This window comes from Rhynchophorus ferrugineus, unplaced genomic scaffold, assembly GCF_030347505.1.
Source record: "Rhynchophorus ferrugineus isolate W39M unplaced genomic scaffold, kcgeb_rfMv2 rfM8, whole genome shotgun sequence".
In the NCBI taxonomy this organism is placed as follows: Eukaryota; Metazoa; Arthropoda; class Insecta; order Coleoptera; family Curculionidae; genus Rhynchophorus; species Rhynchophorus ferrugineus.
In genome coordinates this window covers 17,621,085-17,641,390 of record NW_027472587.1, presented here as the reverse complement: position 1 = coordinate 17,641,390, position 20,306 = coordinate 17,621,085, and the positions used below count along the sequence as shown (strand labels likewise).

Sequence of the window (20,306 nt, the reverse complement as noted above, 5' to 3'; positions counted from 1 at the left end):
AAAACCATTCACAAAGAAGTCTTGTTAGCCCGAATAGCCCAAAACAGAGGTGAGTCGCCGAAGTCAATGTTGATTTATCAATGAATGAGAATGCCTTTTGCAAAATTAGTAAATATTATATTAATTGCGGAACTGAACTATAAGAAATATAAAAAAGAGAATACTTAATAAAAGGAAAATACCTCATCTGATTTTGGCGAGTGTTTTGGACAATAAATTTATTGTTTCCAACTGGTGATTATAGAGTAATTATAACCAACAAGAAAACTTCAATAAAGGCTTTATAGTTCTTTTTACAACAGCAATTTGTTTGCTATTAATAGCACATAACCACAGTCCAGTAACCATAAGTCTTTTTAATAAAAAAAACGTGATATTGAATATTTTAATAGAAGAAAGTAAGTTAAACAGAATTTAATTGGTGAAATTTTGTTTATGTAACCTACAAATCCAAAACAAACAATATATTCTTTTAATATATAAATAAGATTGAGTTTAATAATTAATGTCAACATATTGGATTGGATTTCTTATTTTTTATAGTTCGTCAAGAAATTTTGAAGCCATTTCATGAGAAATATAATATGTAAATAGTTCGTCAAGTTATTTCATATATTATAAAAAAAACTAATACGAATTTAAACTGTAACTAATAGTTTTGGTAGTAGAAATTTTTTATTAAAATATTTAAATACGTAACGGTAGTTTCGCGGGATATACAAAAAATGGAATCATTTTGGATAACACCTGACTTTTCTAGTAAAAATAAATGTAAACTGGTTCAGATAGCTTTAGATATGCTGGGCGTGATTTAAAATAATGTAGGTGAAGATAGTAATGCTAGTGACACTAGATATCTCAATGCGAATTTCTTGCGGATGCAGGAAACAGTTAAATTGTCAGTCTGATTTTCTTTTGTCCTTGACTATGGATGATACAAAAATTCGTCAATCTCTTAATTGTTGTTCTGTACTATTAAGAAACAATACCATGAAGAACAACAATGAAAAATTAATATTCTTCAGTGTAAGCAAATATCCTGAAATTATTCGCTTGAAAACTCGAACTGAATTGTTTCAATATCCAGTTTATTTGGCAGAGTTAGCTCCCTCTGATATTTAGAACACTTGGTTCAAGGTATAATGAAGTAAGAAATTATATTGAAAAATATATTTTATACTTATTCACATTTAGTGTATTTTGTTGTGACTATTTTCTTGAAGTTCTTGTTTTCTAGAGTTTAAAATAAGAAATATTGATTTTTGAAAATATTTTCTGGGCTTGTGACATACTTATGTATAATCTTTGAAATCTCTTTTTTAACAATATTTTAATTTAGTAAATAAATAAATAAAAAGATGAATGACTTGTTCAACATATATTCTGATTGGTGTAACATATATTATGGTGCTCGCATGTATTCTGATCAATTTTTTTCTGAAGTTCTCATTCGAGCTGAAGCAGTTCTTGCAATGTTTGATCGTGCGGTGTCACTCAATGTTTATTGAAAGTTTTACTTGGGTCTTCGTTCAATAAGTCTTGTAATTAATTCGTTTCGAACTCTACTGGTTCTTCAGGCCGTTTTTTGACATTCATATCAAAACCGACAGTTAAAATATGACGACTCAGCGTCACCAAAAAGTTTCTAAAAGTACTAAATGGTAGTACTTCGATAGCAGATTTGTCCAAATCAAATACTTAATACTTCTTCACTAATAGATATCACTATTTAAAATAAATGTTGGCAACTAATATTAATGATAATAATTGACTATATACGAACACTACATTAAAATTTATGTAGACAATTAAACGTGTATTATATCATTACATGCTCCAATAGCAGAAAAATCCTGATCTATCCTACGCCTTTATGTACTGGGTGGGTGCCTCGTACTGGTTTGTTCAAGAGCACTAATAAATACTCTTCATCTTCGGTAAAATTATAGTGTGTTCATTCGGGGGAATTCACGATGTCGATCTTTCTATTACCAGTGGAATTGTCCACGTTAAACCTTTTAGAAATTCGGGTCGGGTCAGTACCACTCGGTACTGCTCGCGTATGTTGATCAGGTGCGATATCATTGATTGTTTTCGAAATAAAAGCGTATCAGGTCAAATTTCTAATACAGATGCAACTGTTGTTCGATTTAGCACTACATGGAAGGTTTTTTTGTGCTGTTTTTGTGTTGTTTGAATTTTGCTTTAAATCTACGAAATATTTGGACATCTTTTAATAACAGATGGAGCTGTCTTGCAATATTTTAAAGTTCTTATTGCTAAAATACGTGGCTGTCTTCAATTTAACAATAGAAGTGCCTAATTTTTAATGTTGGTTATTAATTAATCAACTAATTGATTCAATTGAAAATCACACAAGAATGATGAATGATTTTTAATAATATGTGTTCATATTTTTGGATCTTTTTTGCTATATAATTTTTGTATCAATACTATATCATCAAATATTTTTCTTAGTCAGTGCAATCTTTAGACCTCAACATAATTGAAATGTTATGGGGATTTTTAGAGCAGACGGTGAGAAGTCGATTCCATTTCCAAGAATGAAGCAATTGGGGGATGTTTTGGAACACCATTCTATTGGTAACTATTCAGACAATTTGAAGACATAATTTGGTGATAAAAAGAAAGCAAATAGTGCAAAAAACACCTTAGCAATAGATAAATATTTTGTATATGTCCGGTATACGTGCGGCGTTCCTCTAAATATTTATTTACCTCTGATTTCTGGTGGTTTATATTGATTCTTAACAGGTCAGTTGAAAAGTCCCCGGCCTGATACATAGATGGCGCTACTAGAATTAAATCCATATGTTTTTTAGTTAGCCCTAACCCTCAACTGATGCGTGTATACAATTGACAGCTGACGGATCATTAGTTCATCATCGCTGAAAAACGGTCGCATTTGAAGAAAAAGAAAGCGCTGCTTCACCAAGACAATGGCAAAAATCCACGAATTGGGCTTCAAATTGCATCCTCATCCACCGTATTCTCCAGATCTGGCCGCCAACGACTATTTCCTGTTCTCAGATCCCAAAATAATGCTCGCTGGGAAGAAATTTTCGTCAATGAAGAGGTGGGCGCCAAAACTGAGCCCTATTTTGAAGCAAAGGACAAATCGTACTACAAAAATAGTATCGAAAAGTTGGAGGCTCGCTATAATCAGTGTATTACCCTTGAAGGGAATTATGTTGAATAAAAAAAAGTAATTTGGACAAAAAAATCTGTTATATCAGAATTAAAAAAAAAATCTGCATTCTGATTACGACTCAGTGTTCGTATAAATAAGCCTCATACTTTGAAAGAGTATCAAATTGTTCATGCTGACATGAATACTATAGAGAATCACCCTAGATACAAAAACAAGACAACAAATATAATAAACCGATAAAACCTGAATAGTGTTAAATTAATATTAGTTATAATAACATCAATACATTTTAAGTAGTAAAAAAATTGTAAATAAACGCTATGACGGTTCAAGGACGTTCATAAATAAATATCCTGGCCACATTCGATATTGATTACAAAGAACAAACATATATTTGGGTAGGGTCAGAAAACAATGCCACTCCAAATATTCATAAAGAATGATGTAACAGTCGCAATTCGATCACTACAATATCGATCTTGACACGCCGGGATTCCGCCGACATAACCTCAACGTAAATAGAACTAATTTTGTTTTAATTAACCACAATTCGCTATAAAACAGGCGCTGAATACATTTAGCACGGCTGCTAACGGGATGGTATCGAACGCCAAGAAGACGGAAGTATTTTTTCGATGATAATATTCAAAAATAAACGCGAAAAAATTCGATCGTACTGTTATAGTTATTATGTAGGTAATTGGCTAGAAAAATCGATTTTGCGGTGATTTTTTTGCCGGTAATAAAACAGTATATCCGTCTGTGACCCAAATGGCCCGGCGAGTCGGAAATTTCTTTTCGTATCTCTTAGTTGCGACTGTTTCCAACACAATTACGACATCCTTTACGACCTTTTATACGCGGCATTCTTTTAATCGCATTGTGTCGTGGTCATTTGTACTTTGTAAAGATCGGATGGAATTACCTTAATTTTCTTGCAAAGCGCTTTTGTTCGTTTAACTGAGAAGAAACCCGGGAGATAATTGTTTTAATTATGTCAATCATATAATGGTCTCCACACAAATAACAATGAAAATAATTAATACTACCATTTTGTAATATTAATTAGAAATAGTACTGACTATATCGGAAGGACTCTTAATATAAAACTTAGCTGGGAAGAACATATTAAAAAGAACTCCATTATCATGTCAATATAGAAATATTACAACTCATAGATAACACCAGAGCAGGTCACAGGTTGAAAAAAAATGTAACCATTTGATCGTGTAGCAGAATCAGCTAAATACCTTGGCGTACATCTTGATGGTAGGTTAAATTGGAAACAATATGTTAAAAACACAACAGAAAGTCAAGCACCTGTGCTGGTTATTCGGAAGATTCCCTCAACTTGATTAAAGAGATTTGTTTGTCAGTCAATCGTAAAGCCAATTTGGATATATGGGGTGCAAATATGGAGTAGCACTGAACATAAAACCGACTAGTAATCGAACGCACCTAAAATAAGGTTCTACGATTAATTACCAATGGTTATTTCGCCTTAAAATATGAAATAAGGTTGCTAAATCACAACAACGTGAAAGTTATACAGATACTGGACAATACGTAGAAAATCAGAAGATTGAATCGATTCAAACCACAAGGACCAGTTTAGTGTACTCGAAATTTTAGCTTAAGTACTTTAGTTTTATTTTAATTTGGAAAACACATACTGATGTATTAATCCCGTACACGTCTGCTTATGTATCAATGCAAGTAGAGAATAGTAGCATTGCGCTAAGTATATCTAATATACCATGTAATTTATAAAAAAAATGATATTGTGTATTGTAGTGAGGTACATTTTAGAGAAAAAACAAGCAGTGTTAATACCTAAACATTATTATATTTAAGCTAACAAAAAGACAAGTTGTAGGTTAGTGGGCAACAACTAGTAACAATGTAAGAATAATTAAAAATATACTTATAATTTCCAGCCAAAACATCATAACCCAATAATAATAAGGTTTATATACATATCACAATTTGTTTTGATCATTGTGACCAAATCACATGAATTCATATTAAAACAGTCAAATTATTATTTCCCATTATTGTGTCATTAAAAGATGTACAATTAGTAATTTTTTCATATTCACAGTATTGTTTTTGAAGGTATATTATTAATTATTAAGAGAATGTTTTGATTTTCTATCATAGCATCGTTAGTTAGTTGGTTTAATTGAGCGTGGGTTTGATGAATGAAGAAATAAATAGAAATTTAACAAAATAAACCAGTATTGTTTTTAAAAACGTCATGACTCATGAGCCACAGTAGTAATCAATGTGCTATTAACACTGCAAAAACCATATATGAGTGAATTTATGGGTGTACGATTTTGATTTTGTCTTTTTTATTTTATACTGTTTGATTATTCGAATAAATTGGATTTGAAAAACATGAAAAACTGAAATTACTGCTTATCCAGGTAGCTGTATCAGTGAGTGGCTTCAGTGAATGTCAGAGATGAAAAGTGCAGCAGAGAAATTGTGAAATCTACATGGAAACTTTTAACAACAACGTTCTACTTCATGTTGCCATGAATTAGAATTTCGTCTTGAATTAGAGATGGGAAAAAGCGAAACTAATCAGTACCCATCAAATAAATAGACTGGATTGAGTTAAATCATGTAAAAACCCGACAAAAAAATTTGAAAAGTGTTTTATGGATGGATGAGTCCAAATTTCAGAATTTTGGATCTAATGGACGTGTTTTTGTTGATAAATGGTGGTAGTATATTTGAGTCATATGATCAAGATTGGTGGAAAACTCAATAACGAAGGTTGTCGAAACTGCTGTACCTTTAGGAGTGAATCTAGTTGATCAGCAGGACCATGAATGCAAACATTCATCAAAATTATATCAAGGCTTCCTACAAAGAACGTTACAACGAAACGAAGGGATTCTGCAAATAGTGAAATGGTCATCATTATCGACTTCTCTCTTATCGAATTAGTATAAAAAGTGGATATGTTATCGATGCCCATCGAGCTCAACAAAATCGTAGAAATACTTACAAAGGGAATGAAAGATACTGGACACCGAATACTTAAAGAAGTTAATAAAAAGAATGAGTAAAATTTGTGGTAACAGGTAAAAATAAGGGTGGCATTTTGACGAGGCCAGATTTTAACGAAAACTATACCAATTTTTTTTATTGTACTAAATGTATTTAACTAACTTTAATTAAATTTCTGTCTAAGTTTATCTTTATTCCTGTGTTATATTTTAGAAGCTCCTTTTTACCAGTTCCAAGTTTATAACTATGCCCCAGCGACTTTTGTAACAGCAGAAGGACCATCTTGTCACCTTTAGCAGTGTACCAACCAAGCTGACGGTCAAACTTATTGTTTCTAAATATTTGAACAGACGTATAGGTCGAATTTTCATGTCTGCTTCTGCTTCTTTATCACTGCGATGACTTTATTCAACAAATGACAAAATTTCGAAACGGTGATTTAAACGAAATATTTCCTGTCGTAATATTAATTTCAAACCCGATATTTATACCCAAAACATATTCAAATTTCGCTCGTTCAACACGAAATTATTATTAACGATATAAATTAGACGACATATGGCTGACTTCCTAGCCGCAGCCTTGGCGAAATGACCAGTGTCGCTATTTTTTTGCCCCTCATAAATATTTCTGCGTCGCTTAACGACATCCGCTGCCAAAAGGTGAATTCTGCTCCGAAAACAGTTAGGGAGAGGTCAGAAATGGTTTTAATGTCTCACGACACAGAAACCGACGATTTTTTTCCTCGTTCTTGCTTGCGTTATTACAGTTACGAAAACCACTTGTCAAGGAGGTTGAATAATTGTACGAAATCTCGCCCGGCAGTGAAATAAAAACGAGCCAAATTCTTACGGATGAGCGAGACGACATCTTTAACAAGAGCCGGCTAATTAATTTTTATTTATACGTGGTTTAATCAGAATTCTGTTGATTCAGAATGCCTTTAAATTGTATAAGTGGCTCTGGGTCAGACTAAATTAAAAAGAAACAAAAAGGGAAGCTTCTGACTGGTTTAGCTAGACAGTATTTGCGTAAATATTGGGTAAATTGTTGTTATTTACAGTTACATCTTGTCAATTTGGCAACAGTGCTTCCCTATGATAATACGAGGGGTATGCATTGCTCAGTTGATGTGCCAAGTCTTGTAGGTTGTTGATGGTTAAAACAAACGATCAGTAAAATGTGTGGTTTCTCATATGTTATTTAATATTTCGACTGCGTTAGTACCCAGAGTAATGACATCATACACAGAAGATGGTGAAGCGCCATTGGCGAAGAAGAATAGTGGGCAAACGTTAAAGTTAACTGACAGATACCGACAAACATTAAAAAGGATTGTGGCGATACAATATAAAACTACCACAGCAAAAGTGTCAGCAGAACTCGAACACTTACTCATGTAAGTTTCGACATAAACAGGACGGTGGGAGCTCCACAAACCTAACATTCATGGAAGCGTTGCAGTTGTGAAGCCCTTTGTAACGGTAAGACAAGGCTAAGCTGCGAAATAAGTAGTACAACGACCATAAAACCTAGACCTTTGATGATGGGAATAATGTTGTTCTATCATCCTTTACATTGTTTTTTGCAAACAGCCGGGTTAATGTATGTAGAAGCACAACAGAAGCCAATGATACGGACTGCCTGTTAATGAATGAGGTAAAAGGCAAATTCGAGATACAAAAAATGAAAAATTGTCAAAACTAGGGCAACAATATTTATATATATTTTTAATTACTTGTCGTTATATTAGCAAGTAATAAAGAACATGCTTATTTAATAAATAATACTAATAATAATCATAATCTTATATATAAAAATGAATCGCAAAATATGTTCCTAAGCGCATAACTCAACAACGCCTGGACCAATTTGGCCAAATCTTTTTTTAAAATGTTCGTTGAAGTTCAGGGATGGTTTTTACGGCGAGAAAAATTAGAATTATTGCTGGAAAAACCCTAAAAATAGCCCTTTTTGTTTGAATTTGTTTCGTGTATCAGTTGACAATTCATCTGTCATCTGTCAAAAGTCATCTGTAACAGACAACTTTTTTTTTTTAAATTTGATATGACTTGAACTCAAATCCTTTTAATCCGTACGAATTGTTTTATTTATTTAAAATTTTTTATTTGTTTAAAATTTAATTCAAATTTTAAATAAATAAAACAATTCGTACGGCTTAAAAGGATTTGAGTTCAAGTCATATCAAATTTAAAAAAAAAAGTTGTCTGTTACAGATGACTTTTGACAGATGACAGATGAATTGTCAAGTGATACACGAAACAAATTCGTATATCGTGTTTTGTGCAGAGTGTTTAGTTAGTTAGTGTTTGTTTAGTTCGTGATTAGTGAAAAAATAATTTATATTTGATATGCCTCCTATAAGACGAAGCAATTTAGGTAGAAGAACCAGAAATGCTATAAACCAAGCTAATTACCGATCTAATCGTACTGCACAAGAACGTGACGACGGAAATGAACGTGAAAGAATTCGGATATCACAAACGCGTGAAGCGCGAGCGCGACATTCAACTAATAATCGCGCAAGTTTGAATCCAGCTGCTTTCAGTTACGATGTGTCAATTGACTACAGTAACTACCAATGTGTTGTTATTGGTTCTATGAACTTGGTTTGCTCACACTGTAAGGCATTAAAATACAAAAACGAAGCCAATGGATTGTGTTGCGCAAATGGTAAAGTGAAATTGATACAATTGGATCCACCACCAGAACCATTGTACTCATTGGTTTCAGGAATAGGAACAGATTCTATACACTTTTTGACACATATTCAACAATATAACAATTGCTTTCAAATGACTTCATTTGGGGCAACAAATGCAGTTCGGGAAAATTTTATGCCAACTTTCAAGGTATGTATTATAGCAGTTACTCATAATTATTTTAGCGAACAAAATTTTCTGTCACCAAAGTTAAGATGTGTTACTAATCTTCAATTTCTTAATCATTACGAAATATATCACTTAGTCATCATATTATATGGTGATTCAGTTTCAGTGACACTTTTATTATATTTTATATTTGATAGATATTAGTTAAAACTAAATATATACTTTTTAAGATCAAATATTATTTAAGTTTGATCATTGACAATCCATTAATTTATACCACACCATAATATTTTTTTTATTTACAGATACAAGGGCAAATATATCACAGAGCAGGTTCACTGTTACCAGTGTCAGATAGCGACAACAAATTCCTGCAAATTTATTTTATGGGCAATTCACCACAAGAAATTGATCTGCGTTGTGCACATAACAATTTAGTAAAAAGGTCTATTGTAGAACAATTACAAACTTTATTTCATCAACACAATCAATTGATTATATTGTTTAAAACTGCCCTGGATCTGATGCCATCCGATAATCACAAAATTGTAATCAGAGCTGATAAAACACCTGCAGGTCAACATACAAGACGTTTTAATGCACCAACTATTGATGAAGTTGCTATCGTTGTAGTTGGAGAAAACTTGGAATCCCGTGATATTGTTTTACATCGTCGGAATTTTCAATTACAACCTATAAAGGAAACACACCGCTCATATGATGCACTGCAATATCCCATTATATTTTGGCAAGGTGAAGATGGCTACGATTTATCAATAAAAATGATAAATCCCATTACAGGTAACTAAAATATTAGTTTAGCTATGGCGATAATATCTCAGTCACTATATTATGTATTTTAATTTTATATTTGAATGTTATTAAAACAAAATCTGTTTACAGGTTCTGAAACCAACAAAAAAGTCAGTTCAATGAACTATTATTCATACCGCCTAATGATTCGGGAAAATGCAGATAATCACATATTGAAATGTCGGCGATTATATCACAAATATGTTGATGACATGTATGTTAAAATTGAAACGGAGAGATTAACATTCATCAGGTTGAATCAAACCAAACTCCGATCTGAAGAGTATATTCACCTTCGAGATGCGATTAATACTGATGGAAATGCACAGAATGTCGGTCGGATGACTATTCTTCCAGCAACATACATCGGAAGCCCTCGGCATATGCACGAATATGCTCAAGATGCCATGTCGTATGTTCGTCATTATGGTACAGCAGATTTGTTCATCACATTTACATGCAATCCGCAATGGATAGAAATTAAGCAGGAGTTATTACCTGGGAAATCATCCATTGATCGTCATGATATTACAGCCAGAGTCTTTAGACAAAAGTTGAAATCTTTAATGAATTTCATCGTAAAACATAATGTGTTTGGTGAGACACGCTGCTGGATGTATTCTGTGGAGTGGCAGAAACGAGGATTGCCACATGCACACATTTTGATTTGGTTGGTTGAAAAGATAAGGCCAAATGAAGTTGATGCAGTGATATCAGCTGAAATCCCTAATGTACAAGTAGATCCTGGATTGCATGAGGTAGTTATCAAAAACATGATACATGGTCCCTGTGGAACTCTTAATCAAAATTCACCGTGTATGATGGATGGTAAATGTTCAAAACGATATCCACGGACATTAATATCGGAAACAATTACTGGTAATGACGGTTATCCATTGTATCGTCGCAGATCGACAGCAGACAATGGAAAATCAACAATTGTCAAATTAAATCAACAAGATATTGAAATAGATAATCGTTGGATTGTTCCATATTCACCCATTTTATCAAAGACATTCAAAGCACACATCAACGTTGAATCTTGCCATTCAGTGAAATCGATTAAATACATTTGCAAATATGTAACCAAAGGGAGTGATATGGCTGTGATTGGAATTGGTGCAGAGAATTCTAATGATGAAGTTACCCAATACCAAATGGGCCGCTATGTCAGTAGTAATGAAGCAGTTTGGCGAATATTTTCTTTTCCTATTCATGAGAGACACCCTTCTGTTGTTCACTTAGCTGTGTATTTAGAAAATGGACAAGGAGTGCATTTTACAGCACAGAACGCAGTACAAAGAGCTGCTCAGCCACCATCTACTACATTAACAAGTTTTTTTGAGATATGCCAAAACGATGATTTCGCACAAACATTGCTATATTCTGAAATGCCAAAATATTATACCTGGAATCAATCCTCAAGGAGATTTATACGACGGAAACAAGGAAAACCAGTTCCAGGATATACAGATGTATATTCCACCGATGCGATTGGCCGGATTTATTCAGTACATCCAAGCAATGATGAATGTTTTTATTTACGACTGCTATTAGTCAATGTACGTGGCCCAACATCATTCCAACAGTTACGAACTGTTGATGGTGAATTGTGTGGATCCTACAGAGAAGCCTGTCAACGTTTGCAATTGCTTGAAAATTACGCTCATTGGGATCAAACTCTCAATGATGCTGTAATATCATCACACGCTCATCAAATACGAACATTCCCATCAAAAACAATTGATTTGTGGATGAAGTACAAAGATTATATGTGTGATGATATTTTGTATCAAATACGGAATAGAATGGGAAATCCAAATATACAAATCAGTGAAGAAATTTACAATGAAGCATTGATTTCAATTGAGGACATGTGCTTGATAATGTCAAACAAACTATTAATTCAATTAAGCGTGACCGCGCCCAATCGTCCAATGCATGACGCTTTTAACCAAGAGTTGCATCGAGAAAGACTGTATGATTTCAACGCTTTGAAATAATTAATTCAAACAAATCTTCCACTTGCTTGAAGGTGGTCGAACAGCCCATTCAGCACTAAAATTGCCATTAAATATGCAAAGCAATGAAACTCCAACCTGCAACGTTTCGAAGAACTCTGCAATGGCAAAGGTTTTTCAGCAATGTAAATTGATTGTTTGGGATGAATGCACGATGGCACATAAAAAATCTTTGGAGGCTTTAGACAGAACCTTAAAAGATCTACGTAGCAATAATAACCGATTTGGTGGTGCAATGATTTTATTAGCAGGAAATTTTCGTCAAACATTGCCAGTGATTCCACGATCAACGCCAGCTGATGAACTCAATGCATGTCTAAAGTCCTCCAATTTGTGGAAACATGTCAAAGTACTTCATTTAAGCAAGAATATGCGTGTCGAGTTGCAAAATGACCAATCTGGAAACATATTCTCTAAACAACTCATTAACATTGGTAATGGCAAATTTCCTATAGACATGTTGACTGGCTGCATTAACTTTCCTCAAAGTTTTTGTCAGTTAACTCGATCAAAAGATGAACTTATTCAGAAGGTGTTTCCAGACGTTTCTCAAAATTACAGAAACCATGATTGGTTGAGCGAACGAGCTATACTGGCTGCAAAAAACATAGATGTAAATGAATTAAATTTCAAAATTCAAGAACAAATTACAGGCGAATTGAGGATGCGAAATATCAACCAACCGCGTCTTTGCAACGGTACACGGTTAGCGATAAAAAAATTACTAAACAATGTGATAGAAGCAACTATACTCAAAGGAAAGTATAAAGGAGAAGATGTTCTCATACCGCGCATCCCAATGATTCCGACTGATGTGCCATTTGAGTTTAAACGACTACAGTTTCCAGTGCGGCTTGCTTTTGCTATGACTATAAACAAGTCCCAGGGGCAATCATTAAGTGTTTGTGGTATTAATCTAGAAAACCCATGTTTCTCACATGGTCAATTGTATGTTGATGTTCCCGAGTTGGAAAACCATCAGATTTGTTTATCTATGGGCCAGGTAATCAAACAAAAAACATCGTATACCACAAAGCACTACAATGATAATAATAATAATAATTATGATTCACATGATTAACAATAAAGCGATTACTTACTTTTCAATCCTTATATATGTTTTATTTAATTATTTTTTATTCACAACGCCCTATCACCAGGGTGATGGTTCTGTTCAGGAGAATTTTTTAAAATACGTAGGCACAAAAACTGCCACATTACAAATCTTTTTGACAGGACGAAGTCTGTCGGGTCAGCTAGTATCTAATAATGTTATACACACAATGCATACAAATAAATATTATTACTTCATAGTAATTGCTAATTACTAATTTTAACATTAATTTAAACACTAATTAACAATTACTTAATATTTAAGTAACATTATGAATACATTATCATTATTTAACTTAAATTGTTTTAATACCAAATAGAACTTAACCTAATAGAATTTAACATTGTAGTTCAGTTGTAAGTGTTATTTAGTTTTTAATATTATTCATTTTTTATTTAAAAATGTTAGAAACATTGGGGATATTATTTAAATATCATCGAAAATATATTTGTTGGTTAATATTATTGAAAAATTTACTTTATGGTTTTATTTAAATATTAGTATATTTCTTTTCAATTTTTTAAAATTATTTTAGAAAAACATAGAATATATAGTTCTATAGATAAATACAAAAAAAATATTGATAAACATTTCCATAACATTGAAAATAGAAACAAAATTCAGAATGCTACTTATTTTATAATTTTATTTACATTTTCTGTTATTTATATTTTAATTTGTTACCATGAAATTTATATAATATACGAAATAAATAAAATGATATAGTTTAGCTTTATTGTTATTCAGTTTTTAATATCATTTGTGCATTGAATATATTTTAAACATTAGGAATGTTATATAAAATATTAAATGCTACTGGGGTAAATTTGATACTATTTCGACTGAAATCTTATTGATTTTATTGTGATTAAATTTAAATTAGAATTATGACTAAATATATTAGAGTTATTGTAGCATATTTAAAAAGTTTTAAATATTTAGTTCTTTCAGAATTCACATATTGTAAAATCATCACCAGATTATACAAGAACAATAAATATAAACATTATTGAATATTATGTTTATTATATAACATTATGAATTATTTTGGTCAATTATTTTTTTTATTGTTAGAAAATCATAAAAACGTAGAATATATACTTCTATATACAAACACAAAAAAAATAATGAAAAACATTTCTGTAACATTCAAAATAGAAACTGGTATTTACTCTATGATTTTATTGACATTTTAGTATATTTATTTTTTATTCATTCACTATGAAACATGTATAACATACAAAAAATCCTATATATTCACTAAAAAATTAGCAATATTATTTATATTTTACATATTATATTATTTGAATTATTTTATTAATTCATATATAAAATATTAAATAATATCAAATATTTAGGGTCCATTTACCATGGTATTGACTGTATTATGATTAAATTTAAATTTGAATTATGTTTAAATATATGAGAGAGTAATTGCATGACAGTTAAAAAAATTTTAGCTAATTAAAATTTTAAAATTATTATTAATGAATCGTTTGTCACAGAAAAAGAAAATATTTTTCATGTCTTACCTTTACCGGCGATGAGAAAATGAAGCAGAATGAGCAGTGTGGACGCGCCCGATAGATTTCCAACTCGGAACTGCATTTTTCGTTTTTCACTGTCAAGTTCAAGTACGCGGACGCTACGTATCTCTCTGTACGAGGTAATGCTGTCGACCGGTTGGCTACTGTCAGCCGTTTAGTGTTAGGGTACCGCAGTCGACTGCCCGAGCAGTCCGATTTAGCTAGCCCCCGATTTCCACTACACACTGGCCTATATTTTCTGAGAGAGAGACATGATTGGGGGGGAACAAACGTCCGTCGTTCACTTGACGATTTATTGAGAACCAGATGAGATTACTTTAACTGTGAGGCCGTTATATCTGCAGCTGCCCGTCCGACTTGGTATCATTTTCTTCTCCTCCTCACCACTTCTTCGTTCTTCGGTTGTTTCTCCTCTTTTTTTACAATCTGCTTAATGGACAGAGCCTTTTATTCAACGGTTTCACAATCTGGACGGAATATCTTTGCGGTTGCCGTGATCGATTCGTTGAAGGCATCAGTCCAGCAAGTGGAAATAGTTCGTAGCAATTACGAATGGTTAACAGTTTGTTACCCCGGGGAATGGGAGAAAAGAATGAGCCCAATTCCAATTATTTATTTCATCAGAATTCATAATAATGTATCGATGCTTGTATAGAAACAATGCTAAATAATTTTAAGGAATTTTTATAAACTCATTTTTCTTTAGAATTCTTAATTTAATGATATATGAGGTTTGTAGCAATTACGAATGGTTATTATTTTGTTACTCCAGAGAATGGGAGAAAAGAACGAGCCCAGTTCCAATTATTTATTTCAGCAGAATTGATATTAAAATACGGATATTGGTATAGAAACAATGGGAAATAATTTTAAGGGATTTTGTAAAACTAATTTTTCCTTAGCTTTCGTCTGAACATGGATATGTCTTTAAATGGTATATGAGGTCTCATCGTGAGATGTTAAAATTTTAGGTTTTTGTATAGATTGGTACAATTCGTATTAGTATTAATTAAAAATTAAATTAAACTCTTTAAGCTCAAGTTTAAAGTAAGTTTTAGACAATATACAAGATCGTGTGGTTTGGTTCGCTTCAATTTTCTTATTTGCTATGTTGTTGTGCTTTGGTAATCTTCTCAACTCTTAATATACTTGTTTCCGAGGTCACCATGCAGTTCTTCGTTGGTTACGTATTGACACGCATTGTTAATTAATTGAATAACTTTGTTTTGGCTTCGTCGATTCGATGATTTAGTGCAACCCCATATTTGCACCAGCCAATATAGTTCTTTCATTTTCAGTCTGATTTCTTCTGGCTTTTGTCTAACTTGATGACAATAACATTTTATTGTGTGCCTAATAACTGTTTTATTTCATAATATTTAAAATAAAAAAAAATACTTTATAATATCACTATATTGCATATATTTATTCCCTAATGTTCTATACTGAGTCAAGCTATGTAGCATAAATAATCAAAAATTTAAAATTTTCATTATTCATAATAGGTTAACAGTTCTATTAAATGGTTATATAATAAAAAGGCTAGAGGTTTAATAAAATACGTCATAATTTATATGAATGTGAATATACGAGTGGCAATGATTTGATTATTTATTCATTTATGTATCTGTAACGAATATCATTATATTATGATATATTATTAGTATAATTTGGTAAAACTGATGTTGTTAATTATACAGTACATCGAAAAATTGACTTTTAAATAGTTTATAGAAATTTTATGTGTTATCATGGGTATGCCGGATGTAACATGGATTTAACTACATTTTTAATGGATATTTTTTAATGGTGACGAGATCTACCGGATGCATAAACATGTTAAATGACAGTTCTAATGATAAATTATGATGGTCGTTAAAGTTAAAATGAATCAGCCCATGAAAATATTCTAAAGAAAATCTAAAAACTTTCTTTTAATTTCCTCTCTGTTATTGATATTTTTGGAAATATTCAAACTTTATTGATTCTTTTCAAAATACTTCTTGATAACATTCAGTTCATTTGGTCATGATTATCTTTTCTTGAAGAAAATTTTCCCTCAATCACTAAATATTTCTGGATAATTCTTGGATCTACGGTTTAACGAGGGCTCCGAATCACGGTCCTCGGCATTAATTAAGCCTACCGGTTGGCGAGAGACCAACTTAGAAATCATCTGAGAAGATATCCGGTCTTACCCAGCCTGGTTACTGGCCTCGGACAATCACAAACAGGAGGAGGTTCTATGTTAGACTGTATATATATATATATATATATATATATATATATATATTTTAATGTATGTTCGCCGATTTCTCCGTCAACAATTCAAAAATAATAGTATAATCTTGTAACGTATACAAAAAATTAAATTACCAATAAAACAAATCTAAATTAATATAACTGTTTGGGTTCGGTATTGGCTTCAAAGTGGTCAGATGATTGTAGTTAAAATGATATTGTAAATGGCCGGCTTGGTGGCGCAGTGGTAAAGGCGATGGGACGGTCCTCCTACTGTTGCGAAAGCCGCGGGTTCGAATCCTGCTGTAGCATGGTCGTAAATTTATGTTTGTAATTGTTTAATATTTGTGAATGTCCTAGGCAAAAGTGTAAAATCCGACAAGGAAAATGATCCCAGTCACGCCAGTAACCAGGCTGGGTAAGACCACCGGATGGATGTCTTCTGGGATGATTTCTAAAGTTGGTCACTCGCCAGTCGGTAGGCTTAATGCTGAGGACCGTGGTTTGGAGCCCACGTTAAACTTTAGGCTCACTCCAGATAAACCCATTGTTTGGTAAAAGGAGATTTTAAAATATATGTAAAAAAATTGTAAATAGATACATATGTTTAGGAACGTATTAAGCTAAATTGTGTGTATATAGTAGAATATAAAATACGTGTAGCAGATATAAGTTGTAGATAAAATTGTTGTTAATTTTTATTTAGTCATTACATCGATTATTAACTACATATTTTATTTTAAAATGATTTTTTACGTTAAAATTCGTTATGTATTAATTTTTAGTGAGTTCCTTATTTAATTCTTAAAGTCGGTTCAATTTTTTTGTTTATTTTTTTTCCGTCATTGTTTGACTATATTTTTCAAATATTTCTTGTATTTGCCTTGGACTTTAAATTCTTCAAGACCTCATATGTTATATAAAAGTACAAATACAAGCAAAAGTTATACAGTGTTATCAAGTCATTCGAATTCAAAAACATTCATAAACTTTTAAGCATTATTATTTTTTTTCATTGAAAGGCATGCCTCGACAATATAACAGGATATAAACACAGACACAGACAGCTAAATGGCAAATAAAAAATAACGTGGAATTATTAGACTGAAAATACACATGTTATATTAAATTATATACAGAGGAATGACGGAACCTACAATTATTATGTCAAATAGAAAGTATACTTGATCAAAAACTATTTATTAGCTATATGTTTCCTCTTAAGCAAATAACTAGTGATTCGGCCAATAGTAGAGTAATTTTAAGCGTCAAGAACAAAATGTAATGATACATATTGCTTGGCCGTTGACATATTATTTGATGATATTGAATTATCAATTGAAAAATATTAGCATATATAATTTTCCATATATAAGCACTAAAGTTAGATCTATATTTATATAAAATAAAAATATTATATAAAATTCACATTATGAAAGGTTGATTAAAAATTGTATTTAATTTATTTTGAAATAATATCGAAAAATATCGGCTAAAAATACTATGATATTTTTGACTGATATATTAATGTTTTTTTCAGAAAATATCGATATATCGATATTTTTTCTGCATCCCTATTGCTTAGTATTAAAATATTCTCGAATTCAAATACTCTATTAGAACACTTCCTATTTATTATAACTCATTTCACAACATAAGACTTAAGAAATATTCAATAAAAATACATATGTTTACTGCTATATGATATTTTCTTGTGACCTCGTATCCCATCTCCCGTCACATCTTCCTCTTCCAATATGTTGTCCAGGTTTCTCTTGACTCTAATGCGGTTGGCCTCATTCTATTTTCATTTGTTCTAACTTGAATAGGAAACACTAAACATACGAGACATTGAGTAACACAAAATTAATGGGCTATTTCAGTTTTGTTGTGTTTATCGATGGTAGACAAACAAAAACATTCGTAAAATCTGTTAGAAAAAAGTTAGTTTTGTGTTACTTTATGTTGTTTATTCGCTGATGTTGTTTGAAAGAAAATATTTCGTGCCACATTCGAAAGAAATTTCTATCGTTTTGTGTTGAGATTGAAATAAATTAATATAATTATAACGGCTAAATATATATTCTTCGTTAAATTATATATTTCAAGCAACAAACATATTAATTTACTTACTATCTATAAAGAAAAATAATTTGTTTATTTTTTAAAATTCAAATCTGTAAAAAGTTTTCTCAGATTATTTTAATATTTTATATTCATATTTAAATTATATACGTTGTTTTTTATTTTCTGACTTTAATATATAATTGTTTAAAATGAATCGAAAAGTTGTGTCTGTTTATTGTGTCTTGTGTCTGTTAACTGATAACAACAATAGTAAAACTTATTGAGTAATCAGTTTTATATAGGTCCTGATATTCTCAGCTCTATATTATTTTTATAGGAGAATAAATTGAAAGGAAAGTTTGGTGGTTGATAAAGATGTATCTAGAATATTTATAAAAAATCATAACATTCCGTTACACTACATTTGGTGATTTATTGATGTTTTGGTAATAAAACTGATTGATTCATTTTGTAGCGACCTTTAGACAATATAGAGTATTACAAAAGATAATTTGATTAATATATGTCGTAACATTTTTTAAGTAAAAAAAAAGATCAGAACTAGATGATTTATTTGATCTTCTTATGAATGTATGAAGAAGATACAAAGGGAAATGTGCCAAAAAGTCTCATATTTTTAGAATATGTGTAACAGGTCAATTGAAAAGTCCCCGGCCTACCATAGTAAAACAAATTTTTTGGCAAAATTAGTTTTATTATTCAACATAATTCCCTTCAAGGGTGATACACTGATTATAACGACCCTCCAACATTTCTATACAATTTTTGTAGTACGATTTGTGCTTTGCTTCAAAATGGGCCTCAGTTTCGGCGATTACCTTTGCATGGGGGAAAATTTCTTTTGAGATCTGAGAACAGGAAATAGTGGCTGGAGGCGAGATCTGGAGAACACGGTGGGTGAGAAATCAATTTGAAGCCCAATTCATGGATCTTTGAGATGGTGTAATGTCTTTGTGAAACACAGCTTTCTTTTTCTTCAAGTGCGGCTGTTTTCGGCGATTTCGTCCTTCAAACGGTCCACTAACGCTATGTAATAGTCGCTGTTGATGGTTCTTCCTTTTTCAAGGTAGTCAATAAAAATTATTCCATGTGCATCCCAAAATACAGAAGCCATAACCTTGCCAGCCGACTGTTGCGTTTTCCCACGCTTTGGAGCGGATTCATCGTGTGCAGTCCACTCGGATGACTGTCAATTGGACTTCAGAGTGAAATGATGGAGCCATGTTTCATCCATTGTCAAATATCGACGCAAAAACTCGGGTTTAGTACGCTTGATCATCTTCAAACATTGCTCCGAATGATCAACTCGTCGCTGTTTTTTGGTCAAAAGTGAGCTTGCGCGGCACCCACTTTGCACAGAGCTTTCTCATACCCAAATATTCATGAATGATATGATGTACACGTTCAGTTGATATCTTTAGAGTGTCTGCTATTTCA

At 31.9% G+C, this 20,306-nt stretch overlaps 3 protein-coding genes across 3 annotated transcripts in view; 2 read left to right on the top strand and 1 right to left on the bottom strand.

The window, feature by feature from the left end:
- LOC143201314 (uncharacterized) overlaps positions 1 to 9,066 on the top strand; it is a 256,321-nt gene extending 247,255 nt beyond the window's left edge. The window contains exons 2-3 of the mRNA XM_076412305.1: positions 8,431 to 8,887; positions 8,948 to 9,066. The gene's annotated coding sequence lies outside the window, so the exon portion shown is untranslated. The remainder of the gene's footprint in view (positions 1 to 8,430; positions 8,888 to 8,947) is intronic.
- Positions 1 to 14,735, bottom strand: part of LOC143201309 (agrin) — a 69,218-nt gene extending 54,483 nt beyond the window's left edge. The window contains exon 1 of the mRNA XM_076412299.1: positions 14,526 to 14,735. Within this exon, the coding sequence (XP_076268414.1) occupies positions 14,526 to 14,601 (76 nt within the window). The 5' untranslated portion in view covers positions 14,602 to 14,735. The remainder of the gene's footprint in view (positions 1 to 14,525) is intronic.
- On the top strand, positions 9,307 to 14,457 carry LOC143201043 (uncharacterized). Its single transcript, XM_076411888.1, has 4 exons — positions 9,307 to 9,621; positions 9,679 to 9,846; positions 9,949 to 11,107; positions 14,454 to 14,457. The coding sequence occupies exons 1-4, from the start codon at positions 9,432 to 9,434 to the stop codon at positions 14,455 to 14,457; spliced, it is 1,521 nt and encodes a 506-aa protein (XP_076268003.1). The 5' UTR covers positions 9,307 to 9,431.
- Positions 14,736 to 20,306: the final 5,571 nt, after the last annotated feature.